At 47.0% G+C, this 10,391-nt stretch overlaps 1 protein-coding gene across 4 annotated transcripts in view; it reads right to left on the bottom strand.

Moving 5' to 3' along the window:
• Positions 1 to 1,980: 1,980 nt before the first annotated feature.
• ICA1L (islet cell autoantigen 1 like) overlaps positions 1,981 to 10,391 on the bottom strand; it is a 31,798-nt gene continuing 23,387 nt past the window's right edge. For 3 of the 4 annotated variants that reach the window (XM_029068623.2, XM_016227577.3, XM_029068626.1), the window contains 5 exons: positions 9,477 to 9,526; positions 7,864 to 7,938; positions 7,441 to 7,494; positions 4,528 to 4,773; positions 1,981 to 2,404 (listed from right to left, as the gene is read on the bottom strand). In XM_029068623.2, the coding sequence (XP_028924456.1) occupies positions 2,289 to 2,404; positions 4,528 to 4,773; positions 7,441 to 7,494; positions 7,864 to 7,938; positions 9,477 to 9,526 (541 nt within the window). In that variant the 3' untranslated portion in view covers positions 1,981 to 2,288. The remainder of the gene's footprint in view (positions 2,405 to 4,527; positions 4,774 to 7,440; positions 7,495 to 7,863; positions 7,939 to 9,476; positions 9,527 to 10,391) is intronic. The other variant, XM_029068624.2, reaches the window with a different exon arrangement.

The raw sequence follows: 10,391 nt of genomic DNA, 5'->3' as shown, positions 1-10,391 counted from the left end.
GTTGGCGGTGGATATGGAAGAGAGAAATATGGAAACTGAATTATGGGTAAAAAGTAACCTAAATGGTATGGCAGGAGTAAGATAAAAAGGTAAGGTAAATATTTCAAACAGTACAGAGTGTAAGTGTGTTCAAGCAATATGTTTCCCTGCTACCATTTACAGTATCTTATACAGAATTGCTTATGTAAAATAACTGGCCCCAAGTAGCTATAAAATTCTAAATCTACATATTTGTATTGTGAAGTTTTTGTTGACAAAACTGAATTCCAACAGATGGAATAGGAACAGCGGAGCCACCGAGGAAGTAACTCCCAGATGGAGGAATGGAAGGGTAAAACTGAGCCACTCATCTTATACATATCTAAAAATAGTGCTTACTTTGTAATTCAAAGTTAGGAAAATGGCTTTTCAACTATAAGCTTCCAGATGGTTTCAGGATTGCTCAAAATGATCCCCTGAAATTATACACCTATGTGGGTATGGGGCTACGATTTGGCAAGAGGGGATACTTACGGGATTCTGGGGTGTGCTGATGGCTATACACATTGTCTTTCCAGTCCTTGGGGAAGAGAGAGCACTCGGCAGAGGGAGGGGTTGGGGCAGGAGACGGTGCTTAGAGCGTGGGAGCGGAGTCACCTCCACCCCCGTCAGCCTAAACCTGGCCGAGTCGGCCACAGATGCACTCAGCAACCCTGCTCGCTGCAGTCCCAAATGGCACGTGGAGGCAGGTTCTGACAGTATCAGCAGCGGGCTCTAGACACAGAGGGAGCCGCTGTCTCCGGACAGCTGCTCTCTGCAACTAGTGGAGGCCCACTAAAACCGGTAGTCCCTGTCTTGCCCACCCCTGGACTCAAGGTATTTGTTTTTCTGTTCTGGAGCAAATACAATCTACTGCTCCAGCCATGTGCTCTAAAATGAGGATAGAGGAAAGCCACAGTTTTCACGACTTCTCTGTTTTCCTGTCACTTGGTGGTTGTGAGTTTGGAAGGTGGAAGAAGACCTCAACTTCAGTGAAGGGATGAGGTGGGTGGAGTTCCCCGACCAGCGGGTCTTGGTGAATTGCCGGTGGGCTGGGCGCCATCTTGGATGGGCCTCTGAACGTTTGACGTGGAGCTGAGCATTTGCCCTTTTAAGTTCAGTACACACAGGCCCAGGAGCGGAGCTCAGGTTCACCATCTGGGAGTTGGATGAGTTTACGGCCGACACGGAAAAGGGGGGATCTCCAGTTTCTCATCAACCGAAGAGACAAATGAGGGTCGGGGGAAAGGCTTGAGGGCTTGTAGAGGAACTTGGTGGCTCCAGACGTTACCCTCCCAACCCGTGTAGAGTCTTCTATTTAGGCCTCCCGCATGTAGTCTGACAGGTGAGTCTTTTCTATGATCACAATCAGCCTGCTGTAGAGGTCCCTGAGGCCTTCTGAGACCAAAGGGAAGGAAGGAGAGAGAGGTGTGTGCTCAGGCACTATTCAAATGCTGGTGGGAATGTCACTTGACAAGGGGAAAAAATGCATCCCATAATGGAAAAGTTTGGTGAGTTAAAGTTCTTTACCTACTCTGCTCTTCTCACCTGTTTGTCTTAGGAAGATCACCTGTCCCAGGGTGGATGGTAAAAAAATTACTTAAAATGTTAGCCTCACATGAAAAGGAAAAGAATCACTGAGAGTCAGTGCATTTCTGCCCCACCCTCAGAGGTCCCGGAGACCTCAAACTAATTCTTCCTTATGGTTGTCTTAGAACGGATCACGCTAACTCAGCAGCCAAGGCCGGTCCTCTTCAAAAAATGCACATTCCGTTTACAAGATAAATCAAATCCATGCCTCCACGTAGCCCTTGGCCCTCGTAGATGGAGCTTCCGCAGACAACACTGATTATACTTGGGGAGGATGAAAGGCCCCATATGACCCAAAAATGTGTTCTCCCGAATAGACTGTTTCCTTGGAAACATAAGTAAATACGCTTATTAATGGAGAAACTCTTCAGCTTCTGTTCAGGAACTTTAAGAATTGAGAAACTCAAGTGATTCAAAATAGCTTAATAGGTTTTCCACACAATACTGACAACAGTCACGAAACAACTGCGTTAAAGACGGGACAGCTTCTTCCCAGTGGTCTTGACCAGGCCTTTTCCATCTGGAGAGTAGGGAGCTCAAGCAGTATCACAATCTCACATGCCACACTTTGGGTCTGGGTTACAATCTGAACTCTGCCAGGAAAGCAAGATGATAGAGAGGTCAGTGTCTCACGGCCATTGTCGGCACAATATAAACGACTGTCTACTTAGAAACTCCAGTCAAGCGTTTAGGAGTTCGTCATCCGAGTGTCCAATAGCATCTGGGTTTGAAAGGGGATCCAGGTCAGCAAACAGATTGAACCAGGCTGACATGTCTCGGTTGCTGGCTTCTGGGGCTGCAAGCAAGAGAAGATAAAATAACATGGGGTGCGACTGAAAAATCTGCAAAAATCTATAATCTCTTTTACTTGGCGTTCTTTATGTGATTATCTGCTATATCCTTTACTTAAAGGAAATTGGAGCCAACAGAAGGTAAATTATCAACTGCACCCATCTGGAACCATCAGGCAAGCTCCCCCAAAGCTCTCCCCGTTCACCTCTTTGGTTCCCTCCGTCCCCTACTTTCACTTGCTCATCCTTTCCAGTTGTTCCGAGATCTCTCACCTGCCCTCAAAATCTCCTCCCTCTGCCTGTGCCTCTGACCCCAGGCCCTCCCACCTTCTAAGAACACTTGTTCCTACCTTTCTTCCCTCCCTCACCTCCCTCTTCGATTGCTCACCCTCCGATGGCTCCTTTCTCGACCCAGAAACCCGCTCGAATCTTCCCCTCTGCTAAACAAAAGCCTTCCTGGGAACCCAGTGCACTATCCAATTACTGCCCTATTACCTGGCATCCATCTCTGTACCGACCCCTTGAATGGGTTGTATGACACCTACTAACATCCCCACGACCTTTTTAACCCACTACAGTCTAGTTTCCGACCCCGTCGCTCCACTGAGGCTGCATTCTCCTAGGTCACCAATGACCTCCTCCTTCCCAGATGGTCTTGACCCTATGTTGGTATTTGTTAAGCGCTTACTATGTGCCGAGCACTGTTCTAAGCGCTGGGGTAGACAGAGGGGAATCAGGTTGTCCCACATGGGGCTCACAGTCTTAATCCCCATTTTACAGATGAGGGAACTGAGGCACAGAGAAGTTAAGTGACTTGCCCACAGTCACACAGCCGACAAGTGGCAGAGCTGGGATTCGAACTCATGAGCCCTGACTCCAAAGCCCATGCTCTTTCCACTGAGCCACGCTGCTTCTCATGTAAACCCTCCTTGACCTCTCAACTGCCGTTATTACCTTGGATGGTTCCCTTCTGGAAATGGTGGCTAATCTTGTTTGTGCCACCACGGCTCTCTCCTGATTTTCCTCACACCTTTCCGGCTGCCCCACGGTTTCTATTGCTAGCTCCTCTTCTTTCAGCCCCTAATTGTGGGTCTCCCCCAAAAGAATTATCCTGGGTCCCCTTATTCTTCTCCCTTTCTACTCACTCCCTCAGGGAGCTCAACCATTTCCACAACTTCCGCTACCACGTCTATGTGGACAGCTCCCAAATATACCCCACTCACCCCAACCCCTCTCCTCACCTGCTCTTGCATTTGCTCTTGCCTGAGTCCTAGCTCCAGACGGATGGCCCACTGGCGCTTCTAACTCAATATTTTGACAATGGAACTCATTTCCCCCACCAAATCCTCTCCTCCACATGACTTTCCCATCGCAGTAGACAATTCCACCAACTGCCCTGTCTTCAAAGCCCAGCCCTTGACGTTATCCAGCTATTAGAACAATGCCTAGCACAGAGTAAGTGCTTAACAAATACCACAATTATTATTATCCCTGACTTGTTGCCCTCTTTCAACTCTCATATCGAGTCTGTCCTGTTGGTTTTTCTTCCACGACATTTCCCCAATCCTTCCCATTCTCTCCATCCAGATGGCCACCATCCCGGTATAGGTGCTACTGTCTGTATGACTTTGGGCAAGTAATTTACCTTCTCTGTGCCTCATAATCCCTCATCTGCAAAATGGGGATTATGGCTATGAGCCCCACGTGGGACACCCTGATTACCCTGTATCTACCCCAACGCTTAGAACAGTGAGTTGCACATAGTAAGCGCTTAACAACCACCACCACACCTGGTCTCCCTACCTCCAGCCGCTCCCCTCTCCAGTCCATATTCATTCCAAATTAACCAAAACCAGCACCATGCCAGAGTCTCTGCTCTCACATACTTTTGGTGAGGTTGTGGTAAAGATTTTTCTAATATCTACAAAGTCGAGACGGTCAATATAAAAAAGCGGGGTCCCAGTCATTTGAACATTTATGGACAAGTTCCTCACTAAACACCTAAATTTATGACTGCAAAGCCTGGGTGGTACTGTTGGGATGACAATTTAAAAAGTTGGGTGCAGTTTGAGTGTTCTCTTTTTCAGGTTTTAGGATGAGCAGCCCAATGGACACCTATGGCACTTACTCTTGAAACCGCCAGCCGTCTGGCGACCCAGGTCAAGGAGTTGTGAAGGGAGGAATCCGGGCAAATTTGCGAGCGCCTCTGACTCTGAGGAAGCCACCTGTGTTGGGAAGCTGGACCCGGGCTGACCAAATGCAGTCTGGCATTCCTGAGTGGACTCTCCAGGTCCTGAGGAACTGGGGCTCAGGAAGGAGAACTCCTTTTCAAAATCTTTTCCTTCCAGCGAATCCGCAAGCAGGTCTTTTACAACTGTCAAAGGAGGATGAAGAGAGATGCTAAAGCAGCACCAATGTCGACTTGCACTTCAGTAACCAGAGATGGCCCAGTTTATTTAGGAACAAACAACTAAAGATTTCCAGGTAATGGAATGAGCATTCTTTTTGCTTGAGCTTTTATGTACATTCCAAGTGCTTAGTACAGTGCTCTGCACATACTAAGCGCTCAATAAATACTACTGAATGAATGAATGAATAATCTTGGCTGGAAAGAGTCTTATTAGAAATCACAACTGCAAAAGTCAGAAAATAGGGTGATGAGAAATATTAATTTCGAACCAAAGAACCCCAAGCAACTGATCAACATGTAGAAAGCCAAAGAGGTCAATTTTGGAAAATTAAAACTGGGTCTGTTTGGGGGTTTTTTTGGCTCCACATCTGCTTGTTCTCAAGTTATGGCAGAAGCAGAGTTCTATTGAAGAGTATTGTCAGGCCAAGAAGAAACCACTTTGTTTCTTAAATCGACAAATATTGATTTTATTTTGCATTATCTAACTCCCATCAGTTGCAAGTGCGACTGTTTTTCAGCAGGTTACTTTGAGTTAAACTGTATCATCAGTTTTCCGTTAAAGGAAGTCCCGGACTCTACTTTGGAGAAGCTGTATTATAAGAGTAAAGCCTAGTAAAAGGCTACATCACACCTGAAGTTCCTAAAAACAAGAAAATGATTATAATCAATCGATCAGTGGTATTTATTGAGCACTTACTGTGTGCGGAACACTGTAGTACGTGTTTGGGAGGATGCAACACAAAGGAGTTAATAATAATAATGTTGGTATTTGTTAAGTGCTTACTATGTGCCAAGCACTGTTCTAAGCGCTGGGGGAGATACAGGGTAATCAGGTTGTCCCACGTGGGGCTCACATTCTTAATCCCCATTTGACAGATGAGGTAACTGAGGCACAGAGAAGTTAAGTGATTTGCCCACAGTCACACAGCTGACAAGTGGCAGAGCAGGGATTCGAACTCATGACCTCTGACTCCCAAGCCCGTGCTCTTTCCACTGAGCCACGCTGCTTCATATTCCCTGACCGCCCGGACCTTCAGTCAGGAGTGGGAAACAGCTGCTTTGGACACCGGGGCCACCCCCTTTTTCCTCTTCAACCTTGGCATTACTGACACTGTCCTCTCCTGATTCTCCTCCTACCTCTCTGACTGCTCCTTCTCAGCCTCTTTTGCGGGCTCCTCCTCTCCTTCCACCCTCTAATAGCGGGAGTCCCTCAGGGTTCACTTCTGGGCCCCTTTCTCTTCTCAATTTACCCCCACTCTCTTGGCGAACTCATTCGCTCCTTTGGCTTCAACTACCATCTTTATGCAGATGGTTTCCAAATTGACTTCTCCAGCCCTGACCTATCTCCTTCTCTGCAGCCTTGTATTTGGCATGGGTTCAAATCCCGGCTCTGCCACTTAGCTGTGTGACTGTGGGCAAGTCACTTCACTTCTCGTGCCTCAGTCACCTCATCTGTAAAATGGGGATTAAGACTGTGAGCCTCACATGGGACAACCTGATTACCCTGTATCTACCCCAGCACTTAGAACAGTGCTCTGCACATAGTAAGCGCTTAACAAATACCAACATTATGATTATTTCCTCCTGCCTTCAGGACATCCCTACCTGGATGTCCCACTATACCTCCAACTTAATATGTCCACAATGGAATTCCTTATCTTCCCACCCATGCCTGTCCTCCCCAAGACTTTTCCATTTCTGTAGACATCACCACCATCATCCCTGTTGCACACGCCCGTAACAGTGGCATTATCCCACCCAACCTCCACAACGCTTATGTACCTATGCTTGGCATCAGCTGCTTCCTCTACTTGTAATTTAGTTTAATTTCTACTTCCCCACTGGTCTGTCAGCTCCTTGGGAGCAGAGACCACATATACTCATTCTATTGTACTCTCCCAAGCGCTTAGTACAGAGTTCTGTACCCAATAGATTGTAAATTCCTTGATGACAGGAATCAAGGGCTTAGTACACTGTTCTGCACAAAGTAAGTGCTCAGTAAACACCTCTGATGGAGGTCTAGTATTTCAGTGGAAACATCGGCAGGGAATGGGTCACTCTCATTTTGTACTTCCTGATCACTTAGTATAGCAAGAAGCAGCGTGGCTCAGTGGAAAGAGCACGGGCTGGGGAGTCAGAGATCATGGGTTCAAATCCCAGATCTGCCACTTGTCAGCTGTGTGACTTTGGGCAAGTCACTTCACTTCTCGGTGCCTCAGTTACCTCATCTGTAAAATGGGGATTAAGACTGAGCCCCACGTGGGACGACCTGATTCCCCTGTGTCTATCCCAGTGCTTAGAACAGTGCTCGGCACATAGTAAGCACTTAACAAATACCAACGTTATTATTATTATTAGGCCATGCAGCTTCCTCAGCTGGATAATGGGGATTCAAAACCTGTTCTCCCTCCTACTTACACTGTGAGACCACACGGGACAGGCACTGATTCTGACCTGGTTAAACCTGTATCTACCCAGTAATTCCCCCTCTTAGGTTTGCACCGGGAGAGCTTCCAGGAATCTACTAGTCTCGGCTACGGGGTGGAGAATCAAGCAGAAGCAGACCTATTCCATTCGTACCTTGGGCGGTGGCAAGTGAGTGAAGGCAATCTGCTACAAGTCAAAACTCACCTGCGCCGGGCAGCGGCGGCACGGGAGAGAGTCGAGGGTGGAGACTCGAGTTCACTGTGCGGAAGAAGGCAACAGTAAACCACTTCCGTATTTTTACCAAGAGAACTCTATGGATCCACTACCAGAACGACTGCAGTAGGAGGTGGGGCGTTCTGGGAGAGATGTTTCCATGGAGTCACTATGGGTCGGAGACGACTCGGCAGCACCAGACAAGACACCCAGTGCTTAGAACAGTACTTGACACGTCATAAGCACTTAACAAAATGCCATAAATGCAATACAAAATCGTGCTTGGTTTCCGGTACAGTTTCTGTGTAGTTTCTTGGAAGGGGGCAAGTAGAGCAATTAAATAACAGCAAATAAAACTGACGCTTCTTTAATAATATAGAAAAGTCTTGAGAGCGCAATATTGAAAGGTCTTACCATTTTCAGGGCCAGAAAGCTGCGATGCTCCAAATTCACTCATTTGAAAAAGGCTTTCTTTGTGGTCTTCAGGTACTGGGATAAAGGCAGAAAAACACAATGAAAAAGTGTTAAAAAGCCCCTCTAGACCGTAAGCCCTCCTCTAGACGGTAAGCTCCTTGGTAGGCAGGGAACGTGTCTATCAACTCTGTTGAACTGTTCTCTCGTGCTTAGTACAGTGCTCTGCACACAGTAAGAGCTCAAAAAATAGCACTGTTGATGATGATGATGGTGACGACGAAATTCCAAAGAGGTGGTTTAGGACCACCGGGCTTTTATTTTTTCAATCATTACGGTCCAAATGAAATTATTTGTATGTTTTCTTTTTTCAAAAATCTCTGTGGGTTTGGTGTCATTCCAGCACCATCCCACTGTATCCTAGCTGAGGGGTATCGGTCTTCTTCTCTTCATTCCATTTCATTTTTCTGCATTCTCCAGGTGCTCATGGTGCCATCCTGGACACTGCCTTCATTCTCCTGGCTAACGAGCTGCAGAACATCTCCTTCATATTTCAGGGCTCAGGTTAGTGGCAAGTAGAGAACCTGCCCAGAGGATAAGTATGTTTTTGTGTGTGTACATGTACGTACATGTGCTGAGGGAGGGTGGGGGGGTGCATTCTGAGCAGGGGATAGGTGTGTATGAATGCTAGGCCGGGGTGTGGATGTGTTTGCGGAGCAGGGGGTGGGGGAAAGCATCTGCTGAGCAGGGGTGGTGCTGGAGTAGAGCAGGGTTCGTGTGCACGACGAGCAGAGGGTGTGTGTACGTTTGTGCATCCTGAGCATGGAGTGGGTATGCACGCATGCAAAGCAGAGGTGTGGGTGTGTATATGGGTGCGTCTGGGAGAGTACAATGGTTCAAAAAATGCTTACTGTACTAAGTGCTTAGTACAATGCTCTGCATATAGTCAACACTTAAAAATTGATTGAATAAATATAATCCCTGACTTTAGGAATCTTACACTCTAGTGGGGAGACGGGCACTAAAATATTTGCAGAGAGGTAGTTCTTGTGGTGCTGGATAGCCCCATCGTAGGGGGGAAGGGGTGAGCCCCCAAGGTCTTGGGGGTGAAGTGCTGGTAGGATTATATATAGTGAGGAGATTTTAAATCCAACAAGGAAGGCCTCCTCAAGGCAGTGTGTTTGCAGAATTTGAAAACAGGGACAGCAGCCAACTACTTATTTTGTTTTGTGGTCTGTCTCCCCTCTTCTGGACTGTGAGCCCATTGTTGGGTAGGGATTGTCTCTGTTGCTAAATCGTACTTTCCAAGCACTTAGTAGAGTGCTCTGCACACAGTAAGCACTCATTAAATACGATTGAATAAATGAACATCAGATGTTAAGGGGAAAGGTGAGAGCAAGAGGGAGGTAGATGGGGAGACCCAATGAGGCAGTGAGTGAGGCTCCTTGAGGCAGCTAACTTGAGAGGAATGAAGGATACTAACTGCGGTACAGTGGGAGAAGAGAGTGGTTAAGTAGGAGGGAGAGGGCTGACAGAATCTTATGGCCAAGGCCGAGAGTTTTCTGCTGAATGAGGAACGGGGAGACTGGGTTCGCTGCAAAGATTTGACATCTTACCTCGATCAGTACCCAAACTCACAGGGGATTCTTCATCCAACACAATTAGCCTGAGTGAAAAGTACAATTAATTAGACTCTGCCGCTTGCAGTGAGTTTTCTTAACGTATGCGATGCGGCTTCTACCCAGAGTTGCCTCAAAATGACAGAGAAAGATAAAACCTTGGATTAATGGACCATGGGACACTGAGGTCTATAAACATCTTGCCCGTGACCAGATCCGGACGGATTGCCTGCGGGATCCTGCCGTCCAGGATTGCTGGAGATGGTAAATATCCTACGACTACGGTGAATCGGACAACACACATCACGCTTCTTCCCTAACCTGGCCTTCGATAAGAAGCTAAGTTATTTTAATATGAAGAAGGTTATTGTTTTGGGGTGGGGGGGCTTGGTATTTAAGTGCTTACTATGTGTCGGGCACTGTAATAAGCGCTGGGGTAGATACAAGCTAATTAGGTTGGACACAGTCTGTGTCCCACATGTGCTTTACAGGATTAATCCTCATTTTTACAGATAAGGTAACTGACTCACAGAGAAGTGAAGTGACTTGTCCAAAGTCACCCAGCAGACACGCAGGGGAGTGATTATTATTACTATTATCATCACTATTATTTATTACTATTTGTTCACTATGTGCCATGCACTGCACTAGGCGCTGGGGTAGGTAGAAGATAATCAGATTGGACACGGTCTCTGACCCACACAGGGATCATAGTCTAAATCCCAGAGAGTAGGATTTCCTCCTTTTCCAAACGAGGGAATGGAGGCACAGAGAAGGTAAGTGATTTGCCCGAGGTCACCCAGCAGCCAAGCAGCGTAGCCTAGTGGAAAGAACTTGGGCATGGGAGTCAGAGGACCAGGGTTCTAATCATGACTGTCACTAGGCTGCTCTGTGACCTTAAACAAGTCACTT

This window comes from Ornithorhynchus anatinus, chromosome 7 (assembly GCF_004115215.2).
Source record: "Ornithorhynchus anatinus isolate Pmale09 chromosome 7, mOrnAna1.pri.v4, whole genome shotgun sequence".
Lineage (NCBI taxonomy): Eukaryota > Metazoa > Chordata > Mammalia > Monotremata > Ornithorhynchidae > Ornithorhynchus > Ornithorhynchus anatinus.
The sequence above is the reverse complement of the archived record's forward strand: the minus strand, read 5'-3'. Positions and strand labels throughout refer to the sequence as shown.